Consider the following 18,930-nt stretch of genomic DNA (forward strand, 5'->3'; position numbering starts at 1 on the left):
CTGTTATCAGCACTGCAGGGACCTACAGAAATTCCATAGGCAGGGAGTCGTGAGAAATTGGGCAGAAGTTGAGAAGCAGGTGTTGTTATCATTGGAAAATCAGTCTTTGCCTATTGTAGAGAGTTTGTGACCTATTAAATATGCTGGGCTCCTGACAGTGAGATTGCAGAGGTATGGAGACATATTTTATTCTCCTGTGAAGTAGCTTTGCTACCTTTTGATTAAGATGGCATGATCATCTTTTATGGCCAAAAGAAGATGGAAGAAATATATTTGGGAAGGAAATGAACTTCTAAAATTGTTTTTTGTTACCTGGAGAAAAATATCTGTCCTTGAGTCATCTAGGTATTTTATCCTCTTATGTAGTACTTAGCCTATATGCACACAGTCAGACACAACTATAGCTGAGATAGGAATAGTAGGAAGAGTTTATCTTTCCTGATATCTACATTCAGTGATTATATATCAAATATTCTTTAGCAGGAGATCAGAAATCATTATCTAAACTAGATAATAATAGGCTTTCTCGTTTTTTCCTATGGCCCAGTCCCATATGATCAGAATTACAGAAAATGGATGTGCTAAAATCATGAACCATGAAACTCATATCACATTCCCTGGAAGATTTATTGTGCTGCTCCTCAGATGCTGTTGGAGGGAAATTGGATGGAATTTTGGGGTTTGCAATAAACTAAGGCATGAATATATCTTCCTTAAAAAAAAAAAAATCAGAATCGTAAATAGAGAGATGGCTAAGCAAGTCTACAAGTTTGAATGGTGCAAAGTTCTTCCTCTTAAATTAATGCTGCTGAACCTAATATCCCTCTTTGTTCTTTGTTATTCCATAAGGATATTTATTTATGTGGTGATTTGGTTGCTTACAGTCTACTGGAAACTTGGAAGCCAATTGCATTTCCTAACTTTTACATAAGTTGTAGGTTGGTTTTGTTTCCTCCCTAGCTGAAAATGTGGGGATTCATCTTGATATTGAAGACACAATTTCCTAAAAACTTGGAAATGCAACTTCCTATCACCACTTAATCTAGAAGTGGTTCTACCTTAAATATATTCAGAGGATGGTAGAAAAAGGATACAAAGTCAATAACACATTATCTCGAATTTGGAGACAATAAGAAAAGTTTATGCTTCATAAATTAAAATTTCAGGTGGAACTATATGAAGAGCACAGGTTTTCTTTTATAGGAAATTCTGTGAAAATTTTTATTGACTTCCTAAGACTATTAAAAATTAATGTTAGCCCAGTAAACCTAGTTTTCATAGAATTAAATTAATCTAATTTCTTACTGAAATTAGATTTGGTATGATAAAGTTAGTTTTTAGTACTAGTTAATGCCATTCTCTTCCTCCATCCATTAATTTTCCATGAAAATTTAGAGTAAAAAATCAAATTCAATTCTCTCAGACTTTAATCAGTCTCACAGTTTCTCGTACAGATGAAGTAATGTGAATGCATCTGGAAAGATTTTTCTGCTTTTTCTTTAAGGTGTGGGATATTATAAATTTCACCAATGTGTTAAATTACTTACGTATAAACTGAGTTCAATTTTTACTAATAGTTTGAATGTACACAGAGAGACAACACTGGTGCCAAACCGGAGCAGAGTGGGTATCAGTAGCAGTTCATCACACACATTCCCCCTACATAGACATAAATTCTACTCACAAATGAGAAGCCTGTTTAAAATGCTTATGTGACTGAGAATTGGGCCTAAAGTATCTGGATTTGCAAGAAAATTATAATTATAAGCCTGTGCACCAAAATGAAATTCAGAAACTACAGAGTTAATAGTAGCTGGATGAAATTTGAGGAAAGATTGGATCACTGGTATTCAGTACAATTAGAAAAACCTGTAATTTTGTATGTAGTACTTCCGAATGCTGGAACATCTTATTTGAGTTCAAGCTGAGTCTTTTATCAAATGCAAGACAAGCACCAAAAACTCAGATCTTCTGGCTGCAGCATAAGTACAAAATCTGCCTCCTCTTCATAGTGAACAACATGGATTAATATTGGAACCCATTTAGAGCAAGCTATCCCAAACACCTTGGATAGAATTCTTATGGTGATAGCAATTTTATTTTTCCTGCCTCCATTGATATTGATGCATCATTAAGTTTATTGAATTTCTGATGACTCAAACATAATATACTGAAAACACACTAAAATACACTATTGCCTTAAAAGGAAACAAGCCTAAACAAGAATATTTTAATATGGATATATAGAGCTGTAATATGAATATATAAAGCAGTATTAAGAGCTGAATCCATCAGAAGGTTACTAGCTTGGCTGCATTGCCATGTATTCTTTTATGGAGGCTTTAAAATCAGCAGGGCTGATTTGTAATGTTAGGCATTATGACAAAACCTCTGGCAGCCTCCTTGTCTAAACTTCCTGATGAAGTAACCATCAGTTCAGCAGGGTAAGCAAGGCCTGTGATTTAGTGGGTTCTCTTATTTAAATTGTCCTTTTAGAACCCAAGTATTGTGCTGCAAGGTTTGGGCTGGTTTTTTTTTAAACAGGGTGATTGTAGTTATTCCAGGGAGAATAAATTAAGAAAATCAAGACAGCTAAATTATTTCACATACATATAAGCATCTGTCAGATGTGTCAGATGAGTGGTTTTTTTGGTATTTTTTCTTTTAACTATAGCAGGTGTGTGTAAGAAGAGACTGTGTTGTAAGAATAGAAAGACTTCATGTTTTTAAAATTTGATCACTCCTAGTGGCTCTTCAGAGAGAAAAATACCACTTTTAAAGGTGGTTTTTAATGCAGCAGAGACAGATAAATCGTTAAAAGTGTCTAGTAATTAGAATCATAAAAATGGATACAATGGTGCATAAGCAAGAAATAAGGAAGGATTATCTACATTAAACCCTAAGGACCAGTGCCTCCTTGAAAAGCTACTAAGAAAATTAGTGGTTTCTCCGTTTCTTGATGGCTTGAAAGCAAGTCTGGATGCTGGGGCTGGAGTACAGGCTGGTGCAACAAGCTGTTAAAACCCATTTCTGGTAATCTTGACCCTCTTCTCACCTCTGCTGTCCCTTCTCCCACGGGCCACAGCTCTGGGATGAGTCGTGAGCCCAGCTCAGCCTCTGTGTTCCAGCCAACCCCCAGCACACAAACACTTTGGCACAGCAGCAGAGGGTTTCCACAAGGCTTTGTGTGAAGCCTTTAAAGCAGAAAGGGGCAGTTTTTAATCTGAGCCAGGCCTGGCCTGGAGGCTGAAAAAGCCCCTGAGAGCATCTGAGGTGTGAGGGTGAGACTGAGCAGAGGGAGAGACCACAAAGGAGTGGTTTTGGGGCAATGCTCCTTCCTGCAGAACCTGTCCTTGCTGGGGCAGTGGGGAAGGGAAAGGGTCATCCTGCAGCACATGAGCATGTCCTTGGACTTGTATCTATGCAGTGTTTAATGCTACCTCTTTCTCAGGTCTTGTATTGGCCAAGAACTGGAGTCTGGCAGTGTATGGATTGTGCACAAATGTGGAGGTCAGGCAAAGCTAAAACCTTTGGTTTGCAAAGGAAGAACTTGCTGATTTTAATTGCTGTGATATACAAAAATTAATAATTCAAGTGAAATGGTGTTTCTTCAATAGCATATTAGAAGTGAAAATAGTATTTTTCTGGTTAATTCCTTTTTCTAATTGCAGGTTCGGTGAGTGAGAAGCTGCCACAACGAGAAGGTGCAGGCAAAGCAGGTAAATATCTTAGCTGGCATTTAAATAGAAGCTAAAATACCTGTGGGAGATACTACTGTGGTTTTCCATATATTTAAATTATCAATATAAATTTGTGATGCATTATAGCTGCATATGTAATATGTATGTATGCATGCATAATGACATTAATTTTATGTTTGCATTGTAGATATTTAGTAAACTTATAAATATATATATATATATATATATATGCATGTATTTTGATGTATATATATGTATGCACAGGCATGTATTTTTCTACTTTCAGTCCTGTGGACTTTGCAATTCAATGCTGTTTGGAAGACAACTTCCCTTCCCAAATCTATACTCGGAAATATTTTCCCATACTTGATGCCTTTTCTGGAGGACAGATTATTCTGTCTCTTTGATAAAGATAGCATTCTGCAGTCCCAAAATCTTGGCAACTGGAGTTCTCACTTTATTTTCATAGCAATCGATGCTTGAGTCATCTTGGACCCAGCACTTTGTTTTTATATTGTGATTAATTCATCTGATGTCTTATATTTATGGCCAGAAGATTGTTGTTTGATACAGGTCATGATATATATCTTTTTGACAGGACAAAATGTGATGTGAATATGACATAGCTGGTAGATGTAAATGAATGAGTCTATGCTGTAAACAAAATTAAAGCTTACACTCTCCCAACACTTGAAAGAATTTTAGATTCAGCTGAAAACAACATATTTATCTCTGTCAGTTATGCTGCATAAATTAATTTTCAAGTTACTCATTTTTGTTCTAATGTTAATGCCTATCTGTTTGGTGTATGGTAAATATAATTAACTTTTTTTTACAGGAGATTTTGCAATATTGTGATAAACCTAACATTTAAATAAACTATAGTTCTGTTAGGCTAAAAAAATCAGTACTTTTTTAAGGCTAATAATTACAAAGTACTGAAATACTGTTCCTTCATGTATTTCCAGACAAATTGTGGGTTCCACTAACCTTAGGTTGCCAATTTTCTTCAGGTCTGGACTTTCATTTTCAGCTTTGAACTGAATGAACTATCCTGTGTATAAAACTTGACTGGAATCCTTTCTTCTTGTTTGTGGCTATGGTGGCTGAACTCCTGAACCCTGGATGAACAGTCATAGAACAAGGAAATGAACACAGTTTATCAAATCTCCCTTCTTACCACATATATTTGTGTCTCAAGTGCCATGATTGCATTTTACTCATGCCTGGTTTTTGTTCTCCAGCACAAGCCTGCAGTGTGAGAGGCTTCTGACCTGGTTCCCTGGTGGTCTTTGCTTCTTCTCAAATGCTGCTGTCTTCCTCTCCTCACCCTTCTTCCAGATGGTCACTGACTTATGCTTTAAATAAAGTAGTGTTGTCAGAGATATCCCAAATTCTTTAGGGGCCTTCACAGAGTAGGAACCAGGATCATACATCTACCTGAGTTAAGGAGCTATGCTTCAGCTCAGTGTAGTAAAACATATTTTGTAGCTCAGCTTGCAAGGGCAGTGTAGTACCTCTTGCAACAACCATAGCACTATATAACACTGCTCCTATATCTTCCACATGTTCCTGTGAACTAACCAGGGGTGTGTGCCCATATTGTAGCCCAGTAAGCTTGGGCTGGTTCACAGTGTTCTCAGTGCTCCAGAGAACGTGCTTCAGACCTTCCAAGTGTGGTCTTAGGGAGTCTCCTTAAGAGACAGCATAGACTTAACCGTGACAGTCTCCCCTTCCAAAATCTCTCACAGATCTGGATCTGTTGAGCCATATCTGTTGTAGTTGTGCACCTTGCTTTCTCCGGGTATTCCAACACTGAAATGGAATTTCAGCTGCAGATTTTGGAGATCAGGAGCTTTGTTTGCATGTTTGTAAATTTAAACGTTAAACTGAACAGAAATGAAGCTTAAAATATATTCCCTTAAGTATGTTCTCTGGCCCCACAGATCTTTCCTCTATCCAAGGAAAATATTTATACTCTGAAAAGCACAGGTGTCAGAGTTGGGATCACATTCCTTTTTTTCTAATTCTTAGCTGACTGAAGGACTGTATTCTTGGTAACAACTCTGAAAACAGAGCAAACAAAATTTAAACAGGATTGTGTTTAAATATATGGACAGGAATGCATGTGCCAGCCAGGAAGAATTATGCGATTAGTCTGTGAGATACCTAATTCATAGCAATCATTTAACATGTTGTATTACAACACCATCAAAACTCTTTTAAATTCTGCTTGAACAAAGTTCGGGAGGCTCATTTTGATTGGCCTGATTATCACTGAGTTGCAGCATTATGCTGTTAAATACATAAGATTAAATGTGTCACAAACTGAAATTGTGTACTAAAAATGACTAGAAAAGTGTTATTTAAATGCAGACCCAATGTCTGGCTTGGCTCCGGGTAATATCTGCCTACCATAAGTTAGGTGAAATACTTACCTTCTGAAATACTGAGTTTCCTGAATCACTTACTGATTGATGATCTAAATATATGTCTTGATTTTCAGTACGCTAGGATACTTGATGGCCTCTCTGAAATTAATCAGTGGTCTTATTCCACCACCCAGAGGACACCACAGACACGCCAGCAAAACTGAGGAGATGTGACAGTCTTTCATAGCACTGGAGCAAAGAATCCTGCCATTGTGTGGACATGAAGAATGACCACTCTTAAAGGAAATCTCCTTATGCCTTGGTTAGATAATTTTGCATTGGAAATAAGCTCCTGTTGCTGCTGCTTTGGTTTTGTGAAACCAAAAAGGTCACTATTCCATGGCTGGAAATTTGGTTTTACCCACTGTCAATATCTACTTGGTATCTGTATTTGATGTGACCTAGACTGTGACTCTTGTAGGCAAAGGTCAGAGTGACCCCAAATCCTCTGCATGATTTAAAGAAAACTTAACATTACAAAAACCCCAAACAAACAAACAAACAAACAAACAAACAAACCGACCCAAAAAAACTTGTTTTAAAAAAATGTTGGTGATAGCAAAGAGAACATGAAACTCTTCTGAATTGCTATAGCAAGAAGAAAAGGAGAAGACAGTGTGTTAGCCTAAAAGCTGCTGCTCCCTCTTTACCCAGGTAAGGCTACATGCCAGAAGCAGCTTCTCAGTTACCTTTGATTCTGTCTTCCATGAAGATGCCAAGAAAACAATCTGGAAACTATTTTGGTCCAAGATCCAATTGTGAAGCTGCAAGAAATAGTAATAAAACCTTTGCACGGAAGATGCTGTTTACTGCAGTACACCTTGGTCTTGGAGTTAGCTCCATGCCACAGGAAAATATGACTGGAAAATATGTACTAGCATGGCCTCCTGAGTCATATTTGCCCCACATCTGCAATAGTTTTAAATAACAAGAACATAACAAAGATGGGTCTTTGGTATCACTCTGTTTAGCAAAAGCTTATTTAAATATTTTTTTATGTTTAATTTTTCTTTTCCAGCACTACGTCCACTGTGTTTTACTGAACCTAAAATGACTCACATCTTGTCATTTCTGTTATTTTCCCTCCCTCTTTTCTTGCAGTAATGGTTGGTAGTGGGTGGAAGGAGACTGCTGACCAGAGGAGTTGCGCAAACAATATTCTGGTTATATAATCTGTGAATCTTACTTATAAAATCAACTTGATTCTTAAATAGATCCTGCTGCACTAAAAAAAACCCATTTGATTTTAAGCTGTCTGCAGCCACTCATTCTCTCTGGACTGTTTTTGCTTTCACAGGTCTCCCTTCTTCTACACATTTATTTAATTATTTCTTTAGAAATGCTGATTTTTCAGTTATAATCTATAGGTATTAGTGTGCAGCATTAGAAATGAAGAATTACACTCCAGAGAGAAACTTGATCACTTTGTGTGTCACCAAACAACTTGCAATAAATTCATCACCTATAACCTCAAACCCTATCCATTTATAAAACGTAGTCTGTATATGTAATATATCTGTGCTGTGTAGTGCCTATAAAGAATGTTTAATTTTAAATTTAATTATTGTTTACTGGCCGGGGCTATGTGCAAATCATTATTTTCAATCATGTATGTACACTTATTTAGCTTACTCTCATAATTGTAGTCTCCTTGCAAATCTTTTCCATTCTGAATTCAGATGATGCCTCAGCTCCCGCGCTGGAGACTCAACCTCAAGGTGATGAAGAAGGTGAGCAAATTTGACAGTGTGGTATTAAACTATGCAGTTATGGACTGTATTCCACAACATAAAATGCCATAGGAGTATCTACAGATGCTGGGGCAGTTGCAAGAAACTGCAAGCCTCTGTTCTTTTTTCAGGAGCAAGAAAGACAATGAACACAGTAGAGTCTTACAGGCAGTGAATTTTGTATGATAGTCTTGAGGTGAGACTTTATGTGGGGAGACCAGCATTAGCAATTTTAATTGTCGCTACTCAGGGCAGACACGAGTTTTAAACTTGAGCCAAAGTGCAGATTAAAACTCTATTTTCAAATAAGCAAGTCAAAGAGTAAATTCTATCCTCAGCATAATGACTAGTAGTATCATTGTTAAGGCTGATATTTTGTGAGGCTTATTTGTCTCTGGAGAAATTAACTGCCATTAAATAAGCAATAATTGTCCTATGTTGTGGCTGCCTTATCACTCACTGCTAGTCTTGCTAGTCTAGAATTTGATCTGCAGCTGTTATATATTTTGGGTCCAGACTAGGACATTTTTATTTTAATTAAACATAATTTTCATCTAAAAGTATTTATTTCAATCTTCTGTACAAATAGGCTAAGGAAAGGGCTATTCATGCCTTTGCATGAATAATAGTCTTAACTGCCCTAATAAAAACCAATGTGGCCTTTTTTTTTAAGATCCATGTTTCTTTAAAACTAGCGATGTAGTATTAAGTTCCCAATAACTTTAAAAAAATTAATATTCATGAAGTATTTTCTGTTGCCTTTTTTCTTTTTTTTCTAGATATAGCTTCTCGTTATCCTACTTTATGGACTGAGCAAGTAAAGAGTAGACAGAACAAAACCAATAAAAGCTCAGGTAAGAAAGGGAGGTTGTCCTTACTTTGCAAAGCTCCTTGATAAATATGCATGAACCATTTTAATGACCATCATGCTTCCACTCTCGATATATGATAGTGCCTTAATGGTTTGCATGGTGATGATTTACTAAGCTCACATTCCTTTTATAGAGAAGCATATTTGGCCAGGCTTTACTTGGCTGAAATGGAATTAGTCCACTAAAGTCTCTGGCTCACACTTATTTGCATGTGTTAGTGGGTCAGACATTTATTTTTTACATTCTTTTTAACTATCTTGCTCTTTGGTATCTGCTTATTTTTGGGTGATACATAGCAAGAAGGTGCTTGTAAAATGACAGTGTGGGTTACATCTTTTTGGTGGTGAATCTTAAGAGGCAAACCTGAAAAGAAGCAAATTCCCATCAGAAGCCAATTTTCAGTGAGCAGATTCAGAAAGACAGTGTTACCTGCTTTTTACTACATCAGTCATCTGCTATTTACAAACTGATCACTGGTTTGGTGTGCATTAATTATGTTGCTTTTTAAAAATAATTGTGGGATTCTGGCTTTACTTATTTTCATCACTGTTTAGAATTGAGCTTTTTAAAACTGGACTAGGAATGTCAGGTGAATGTCCTAAGGCTAAAGTCTTTGTAGTATTCTGATAAATTCAGTGCTTTGGTGAATGATAAATTTTGATGCCTTTCCATTGCTCCTTTCTTTCAGTGGGTTAAACTTTAGAGAATCTTCCTGGTTTCTATTTCTGTGGAAAAATGTATAATTTGAAAGGAAACATTAATGATGTAGGCTATGATTCAGTAAATCACCCCAAACCACGCTTCAAATCCAGTAGAAATTGAGGTTATGCTTTACATTAAGTACTGTGCTTAAGTATTTTAAGTATATTGAATTGAGGTCCAAAAGCATTTATAAAAGGCAAACTATCATCATAAGAAAGGAAGCAAGATGCTAAAAGGTTTAAAGATTCCTTTATACAAGCTATTTTTAACATCAGTGCAATAATTATTAATATTTTTTTTTCTCTTCTTGATTTTCCAGTAGGCACTTAAGCAGTGTAGATGAGTTTGAAGCAAATACTTTTCATGCTGGAGATTTAATTTGTCATTTCTTTAGTCAGTGCAGGCAAGAGCAGAATTCCTTTGGGATTTCTGTAGCATCAAATATCTGTATAGAAATCTGTCACTGTTAGGAATGTTTGTTTAATTTTTGCAGTGCTAGAGACTAAAGCAAGACTTCTTGAGTTTGCAGTGTAGCTGCTGGAAGCCAGAGCTTCAACACATACTCATACACACATGCACACACAGAGACAAAATAAAAAAGGTGGGTTTATTTCTGGGTACTGGTAACCTCCAGTACATCTAAAGACATATTTACAAGAGGAAAGGAATCAGAAGCATCGTTTACCTGTGTTGTGACTGCTAGCCCATAATCAAAAGCATGACTGTGTTAGGTTTGCTAACAACAGGACTTGCTCAGGACTGTGGTGCCATACCCAGGCTAGCAGAATTACATCAGGAGGTACTGTGTTAGCAAACCTTGCTTTAATTTGTAGCTATAGCTGATGTGCCAGATTGACATAATCAGTCAAGGTGAATCCAGGTGCTAAAAATAGTGTCCTCAGTGATTGTTGTAGGAAGTTTAAGGTCTTGAAAAAGTAAGATTTTTTTCCCTTATTACCTCTCAGAGTGGTGCCAAAGCTTTTGGGAACATCCGCAGAGAATCAGCTCTGGACTGTTATGTGTATAGAACAGGAAAGAATCTAGTGGATTGTAAACTTGCTGTCTTTCCACTCCCAGGCTTCAATATAAAGGATAAATATAGATGTCCTCTTCACTCAGTTAGCTTAGTAAACTCTGATTCAGACTTGGTCATACAAACATCAGAAAGCTTATTGAAAAGTATTTGCATGAGGAAAATTTATCTCTGTATAGGAATTGTGTTTATAAAATAAAACATGAAGCCAAATGTATTCATAACGGGCTAAATTTTCCTTTGTTTTTCTATAGTAATTCTAGTGCTGTCAAAGAAATTCTTGAGGTATAACAAGCAGATAACACTATCATCTAGCCCTGCCTATGGCACACAACTAAAAAAAGACAAAACTAAAAGTTTCAGGCAAGATACAAATAACCTATTTAAAAACTTAGTATTTTAGTCTGTACTGCTTTCTTCTTGCTAGTTTTTACCAGAAAATATGTTGTAATATATCATGATCAACATGTCATCTACAAACTTGTTTTGACCTGAGAAATCAATCTCCTTAGGAGAAAGTTTTTTGTGAGTTAAAGTCACAAATTAATACATTAAAATTGTTTTACCCCTTTTAAGTGGTTTGCTTTTACTATTCTGCAAATGACCTGCCAGTTACAATTAGCCAGTAAAAAATCAGCATGAACTATTTCAGGTTTTGGAAGATAGGAAATAATGGCTCAGGAAATTCTAGTTTATATTAGTTCTCTAGTGCATTCATTTGACTGAATGTGGCTAAATTAATTTAGAATGGAGTAATGGCATTTGCAAGACTTGCAGATGCAAGGCATGAAATTAATGGATTATATATCCATGTTCTACAATGCCTGCTAGTGTCTACTCTTTTTATTGGCTCCAAGAAATAGGCCTTTGCTGTTCACTTAAGGCATTTGTGGAGTGGTTTTTAATGCATTAATTTTTGAGAAAATAATTTTACTCCTGGCAAAGATGCCATCAACATTGGACCGTGTTACGATAGCTCTGTTTAGAGTGACTGATTTGAGTAGAAATATCTACATTTTAGCTCTTTCTGTACATTGAAGATGATTTTCAAAACACTTTTTCTTTCCATACTTAGAATTGAGTATTCATGTCATTGCTAAAGTAGTTTTTGTTCAGATGTTTTATACATATATCACAGTGCCTTTGCAAATATTTTATGACTACAGCCACACTCCTCATTTATTTCTCAATTTCACAGGAAATATTGTGGATTTACCATATAAGATTGACAGAAGTCAGAATTTTACCAACAGCTATAGAAAACAAACAGAAAACATTGAACAAGGGACTACATGGTTTCTAATTAGGTGTCTGTGCTTTAGGTGAACTTAATCCCACACCAGTGTCAGTTGGAAATCCAGATACTACTCTTATAGAGTTTTAGTATTTTGTAAAGGACAGAAGAGGTTTTTTTGGCTTGAAGAAACTAGATATTTTGGACTATGTGCTTAGCAATTGCCAGTTACTGTAACTTCGGGGCTCAGTGCAAATTTAATGTGAGTGCAGATACTTTTCCATCACCTAACAGGGAAAATGCAGTCCCCTGGACTGTAAATCTCTTATGTTCTCCTTGCTACATCTCCTGTATCAGCAGTTTATATGCCTGTGGGATTCTTGGGAACACAGGGTGACATTTTTCAGAGGTTGTATGCCATTTCTTGTGTTTAAGTATAAACAAAAAAAGTGTAGTTTAATTCTTTTCATAATACCCAGTGAAACTTCAAATAAATTTTGTTAGCTTGAATTTGAGAGCTGTTATTTAGGCTGCTGTGGGAGCACTTTCCTGAGAAATAAATAGGGTGAGTTTAACTGATAATATTTTTAATGTTCAAAAATGTTCTTAAAGTACTCAATAATCTCTCAGTAGAATCTGTACACCACAGAATAAAGCATACTTAGTGTAAAATTTCATTAATTTTACAAATACAGGAAAGGAAAAGTCACCCATAACCTGTACACAGGTACTTAAATAGGTAACTCATAACCTTACATTGGTCCTTAAAGACCTTAGAGATCCTGGTGATAATGTATTTTAAGATAAAAAAAAGTTTGAATGTTGTTCAAGTGGCTAAAATATAGTACAGTTTCACCTATTTACTATTCAGTTCTATTATCTTATTATTATACTTTCATATTCTGTTTCCATAAAGATATAATAGTATCTTAGTGCTAGTGATTTTTATGTTCACTGATCATGCATTTATTGATCCTGTATTTAATGAGCATTGTAAAGGGGTTGTAAAACTGGTGTTTATTGTGTTGATAATCCAGTATGACCAGTACAGCCAAAATTGAAGAGAGGAAGAAATTGTTGCTCTTCTTTTTTGACCCAATACCTCACATTTCATCTGAATCACACAGAGACATGATGCAGTGTTTATGCCAGCTTCATGTTTCCTGCCATCTTTATGCTTGTATGCTTTAAGCAGGTGCTAGTGGATGAGCCATACATAATCCATCACAAAATAGGGTTGACCCAGAGAAAACCTTGATCTGCCATTAAGGCTTTTGAGGCAGGTTCAGGTTTATGTGATTATGACATTTTTCCTCCAGAATGAAAATCCTAACTCAGAATTAATTGTGTCCTCAACCCATGGTTTTAGTGATTTCAAGAGTGCCCAGCTTTCAACCACTTTATCTGGATATTCTGGTAATGTAGAATCATCCTCATCATCATCATTTTTTACTTCACCTGTGTGCATGTGAAAGGGATAGCTTTTTATTTAATTTTCTGACAATGGAGTAGTGTTTTATTGCTGCCTTTTTGCTACAAACTGTAATTTTCAGGACTTAAAAAATCTGTTGCAAGATTTTATCAATTAGTCCCAGAGAGTTCTATCCAACAGAATTTTCATTCTCAAAACACCATCTGGGAGAACACTGACGTGCACATACAGCAATGTGTTATGGACTGGCTGAAAATGAAAACAGTTGGTATAATGCCTGCTGAGAATACCTTCTTAATAGACTAAAATAATGAAATTATGTGTTTGCATCTATACAAAATAGCTGCTTGCATTTATCTGTCTGTATAGTCTGAATCTGTTGGCAAAGTGTGCCAGTGAGGCTGATTAATATGACATAGTGATTTTCTAAGAGATGCATGCAGTTTTTATTGCTGCGTCTTCTGACAGCTTCAAAGCATAAGAGTTTTTCTCACATGGAAACAATGTTGGTCATCAGTGAGGTTTCTGTCTTGTTAGCTTGCTTTGTTTTGTTTCTCAGAGGCAGTTGTTCCAGTGGTATCCTTGTGCACTGATCATTCCCTGAAAGTCACCTCCTCAAAGGACGAAGACAAACCTTGTTCCATACTTGGATGCTCATGTTCATTCCAAACTCAACCTGACTAACTTCTTCCTGTTTTGCCTATCCTGACAAAAGTCAGTCCTAAAGGAAAAAAAAAAAACAAACCAAAAAAACTTGCATGGAAAACCAAAACCAAACCAAAAAACCACATTTTCTTTCAAAGGAAACAAATGTAAGAGTTTGTGTGTCTGCCCAATTACATCAATTCTAAGAGCTCTTCCTTTCTAAGCATAGGAAAATTATTAACCTAGTGACAGAAAGCTGAGTAACAGATCCATCACTTTTTATTTATTCTCATTAATTGTTGTATTTTCCAGATGTTGCTTTTAGTGTTCATTGAAGATAAATTGCCTGCAGTTGAAGTTGTGTGAGCTTGCAAAGAAAAATTAAGATCCAGTTGCATGTTTCCTCTTACATATTTATTACAAAATAGGTAGAAGTTTTCTAGAAGCATTTTTAATTAGGCTTATTCCACAATGTGAAAATTTGAGATATGAAACCAGTTATAACAGAAGGAAATCAAAATGCATATCATAACAAAGTGAGGAAAGAACATAGGCAAGAGGGGGAAGAAAGTATTTTAAAAGTTTGTTGCCTGTCTTTTTCAGCAGGGGTTCCTAGGAAGTTGTGTGTTGGCCTGCAGAACCCTGGCTAATGTTCCATTCTCAAATTTGCTTGTATTTAGCATTAAAAGAGAGGAAGGTGAGGATGATTGCTGCTTGCTCTTAATGTGTTATGCCTATATTGGACACTCAGAAATGGGCTTCAAATTGATGCATGAAGTAGATTTACATAGAGAAAGAGACTGAGAAGTGGTCCATTGATTGCAAATCACTGAATTACACAGAAAACCTGGAGCTTTTTGCCTGTTACTAGCTCATTTCAGCCCTAAAGACAGTGTTTCTTTCTAACAAGGTATGAGCCACATTCAACCATGGGAATTGCACTCCCAAGCTTGTGTTGTAAATGCAGTCATTAGCTGTAGCTGGAAAAGTCAAAAGCATAGTAATAAATTGTTGAAGTATATCCATATCGTGCCTAGAATATCTGACATTGTCAGGGGCTAAAAGTTACAACAGCCTATTGGAAATCTGTAATGTTCTGGCACAGAGGTTTCATAATCCAGACTATCTGAAATGGGATTGGCTTAAGCCCTAAAAATGTCAATTCAAACCACAAAAGGAAAGTAGAAGGCACAAGTATTGATTTTAAATGTCTTCAGACATCCCAACGGGCTACTAACTCAACACATGGATCCTCTCAGTGGGAACTCAGTCCATAACAGATGGGCAATCTGTCTCTGCCAAATTTTAGACAAGATCAAGTGTTTTCACTTTCAAGTGTTTTTCAAGTTCACATTTTCACTGTGAACTTTCCACCTTGGGCTCATTTGCATGTTGGTTCCCTACACAAGGAAAGGCACTAGCATTATTTCACGACATCTACATCAAGCTCAAATATTTTATGTTAGCCACAGATCTGGCTTTTGGGCCTTGTAAAATCTGTGGGTGCTGAAAAACATGAGCTGGTAGAACACTTTTTTTTTGGCATGTTCTCTCAGCAAAGTGGTGCATGGCAGTTAAAGAGAAAAGCATTCCATGGAATTTTAGTAAGAAATACTCACTCAGATGAAGACTGGAAGCTTCTGAAAACAACAATCCTGTATCCTTCTCAGACTCCTTGGGTTGTTTCTTGTAGCTGATTCACTGAATGCTCCCATTAGAACTCAAGAGGGAACCTAATTTTTTGGAGTCAACTATAATTTCTGTTTTGTATTTTAGTCTAAACCTGGCATTGTTAAGAAACTGCTGGGGAGGGAGATCCATGAGGCACTGTCACAACTTGTTATATTCACTTCTGTTAAATTTTTAAATATTTTAAAGTGTAGGAGGTAGTTCTCTTTACTTCTCCTTCATTTGTTGGTATTTTTCTGTCAAGAACCACAATAGTTTTAGAGTAGAATTCTTTCCGAATGTTGCTTTCAAGATACCCTCAGGCAGCTGAAAAACTCATGGCTGAAAAACTACTGAATGTTCACACCACTAAGGCCAATCAGTAATGGTTGACTTAGTTCCTAACAGAAAACTTTGTCTTACTTTTCAACAGCAATTTTTAATGATATTCTAGTCTCGATTTACCTGTTCCAAAAGGAGGAACAGTACTCTTCAACCTCTTCATGTTCTTCACCAGTGAACAAAACCTCTCTTCATACTCTGGTCCTCTTTCTTTTCCTTGATTTGCTTTGCCTTGCCTGACCTAAATTGGTAAAGGAAAATTACTGTTTTCTTTCAGTTCTTTCGGAGTCATCCAAGAAGATTAAACTTTCCAGACCTCCCCACACTGCTTGTATATTATGATTCATTCTTAATTCATAGGCTGCTGGATCATGTGTATTAAAGAACTGTCCTATCTTTAATAATCCCTTTCACAAGGATTTTCATTTATCTTCATTTTAATTTTGCATATTAGTTCAAAACCTTAAAAAAGATCAAGCACTGACATTTCCAGATTTTTCCTCCCACTGCAGAAGAAGGTCTTCCCATCCTAAATCATTAAAAAAAGAGCTCTGTTTTACATCCAGTTGATGTTCTTTATCCTCAGGATGTTCCAGGGCTTTACTGGACCCCCACTGTGGGGAGGAGAAAAAAAATCTGGTTTATGCAAAGCTGATAATTTCTATTTTACTGCATGTGTTAAAATTTGATGCCAAAAGATAGTAATCTTTTCTGTCCATTTTTAATTATATCACATTACTTTCTTCAGCAAGTAAATGACAAAACAGTCCTGCTTAAAGTTCTCCTTTAGTTTTCAGACATGCACTCCCCCACCTACCCACAGCTTTCTATGGTTTTCTAGATATCAGATTGCATAATCATAAAAACATCAATAAGGTTCATAAATCCTAAGAGGAATGTCAGGCTAATGATCTATATTTTTGTGACAGATGAAAAAAAAATCATGTATATCATGTTAATGCACAGAAACATAGTAGACTGGATCATATCTAATGACAAAATCTTTAAGGGAAATAGATAAAACTTTCAGTCAAGACAGTCTGGTTCTGGCTATGGCTGTGCTATGATTGTTGGGTGATATGTAGAAGATAGGTCTTCCAACAGGGTAAACAGTAAGAGCTGCCAGGGCTTCCATCATCATCCAGTGACCTGATAAGAGAAAATGTCCAGGTTCTATGCAGAGATGCAGTTTTTTCTTCTATCAGGATAAGTCAAATAACCAGCTATCTACCCTTCCAATAACTGAATAAGCTTTGTTTGAAAAAGAAGCGAAAACTATTTATATGGACTGTGGAATTCCACTGCTTGATTGGCACTGAAAAGTTCTGACTGTTGTTAATGGAAATACAGACCTTGGGAGTACTATGCAATGTTCCCTGGTAGATCAGGTTATGGCTAGTCATGGTGGCTTAAATTTGGAGGTTTTGTAAATTGGATGGTTTATCACGTAAGAATTCCACATTTCTTATTTGCCAAGCCATGTATCTCTGAACAAATTTGTTGAAGAGACTGACAGCTTGTGTTACAGTTCATGCATTGCTTAATTATTTTCAAAAATAATTCTTGGCTTTTTCCTTAATTCTGTAAAAAATTGCACATGATGCAGGAACTTTTTGAGGCTTCATTAGTAATTTTAGTGTTTTCCATTTGGAACAAAAGCAAGAGAAATTCAACTCCTGCACTGACTTCTCTGTGATGGGTGGAGTTCACCCCCAAATCTGTGCATTGGCCACACATCCACAATGAAGCTATTGGATTAATCTGACTCTTTACAGCAGTGTCTGCTTTAATGGATTGTTAAAGTCCAAGGTGAATGCTGTCATCCATGGATTCTTTACCCCACCCTGTCCTAAATGCAACATACTGGATTCTTTTAGTTAGTTTCCAGTGTAGAGCCCCCTTTCCATGCAAAGCCACACCAAGGGTCATTGGAGCAAGGGAGTTTCTTGTAGTCAAATTTTTATGTTGCTAAAGTACATAAACCCACTTTGAGAATCTTCCCATCTATACCTCAACTATTGTGTTATGACTGGCTTGCTTTACATTTCACTGCACTCTGTACATTGTGCTCTGTCATCTCTCAAATCAGACTGCTCCAGATAAATGTTAGACACTGTGTTTTCCCTGCACTCTGTAATGCCAAGGAATGACTGCCTAGGAATAACATTAAGTATTGTTTCCACAATCCACTTGATTTCTGTGTTACTGGAGAAGCAGCGGTTGAAGAGACAGACCACTGTTTTTCATTAAGCTATTTTTAATACCTGTTTTAGTTTAAAAACAGGAGGCTAAGTATCTGCACTCATCCACAAATAAAAGTATGTTTAAATACAATTAAGGCTGTAAATTAAATTTCAGATCTTAAATTGTCTTGGTCAAAACACAAGAGAAAACAGAGGGCAGAGCTTAATATGCCAAACTGGTTGAAAATGCAGCCTGCTGTGGAAAACACGATTTACTGGGGAACTTGCTTTTTAAATATATGTATTTTCATCTAAAAAAGTGCATCTTCAAGACAAAAATTCAATAAACTGAAAAGATCCTCAAATAACTGAATAGTTTCAGCTCAAAACGCAAAGTCTTGATGGTTCATTGTGATGTCTTGTTGGAGCTGTAATTTTAAAACTTCATTAGTTCTTGCTATTTTGAGGACTGAGTCCTTAGGCTGACAGTATATGTAGAACATAATGGTCTCCCAGTTTTATAAACTCAGACACTTCAAGAACCTTGGATAGTTGGTTCACTGTGAAGTTCAGCACAAACAACTTGTTGAGGGGGTTTATTTTGTTCTTTTTATCAAAAAGGAACACTTTCAATGAAAAACATCTTTTCATTCAAATCTTGGTTTTCCAGCAGACAGTCAAAATAAAAATTTTTAACCGTTTTACAGTCATAACAAGCTATGAAAAATTTATATTCTTGCCCTTAAACAGTGAGTTACCTTGTGCCATTGTTTTCCAGTGAGATCTTAGTGATATTTAAACTTACCAGTTTTGTTCTTCAGTGAGTAAAAAAAAAAACACCTCATCAAATGAAAGAACTTCCTCTCTTTGAAGGAATGATTAGATGGAGTTTTTCTGGGACTGGTACACCCAGTTAGATCAGGGCAACAAACTCATTGATATTTGGTCTGGAAGCA

At 36.2% G+C, this 18,930-nt stretch overlaps 1 protein-coding gene across 2 annotated transcripts in view; it reads left to right on the forward strand.

Moving 5' to 3' along the window:
* Window positions 1-18,930, forward strand: part of SMOC2 (SPARC related modular calcium binding 2) — a 137,747-nt gene that overhangs the window by 60,800 nt on the left and 58,017 nt on the right. For both annotated transcript variants that reach the window (XM_083858531.1, XM_083858532.1), the window contains exons 5-7: window positions 3,672-3,719; window positions 7,813-7,863; window positions 8,643-8,717. In XM_083858531.1, the coding sequence (XP_083714657.1) occupies window positions 3,672-3,719; window positions 7,813-7,863; window positions 8,643-8,717 (174 nt within the window). The remainder of the gene's footprint in view (window positions 1-3,671; window positions 3,720-7,812; window positions 7,864-8,642; window positions 8,718-18,930) is intronic.

Source organism: Zosterops lateralis (assembly GCF_965231275.1).
Source record: "Zosterops lateralis genome assembly, chromosome: 3".
NCBI classification, from domain to species: Eukaryota; Metazoa; Chordata; class Aves; order Passeriformes; family Zosteropidae; genus Zosterops; species Zosterops lateralis.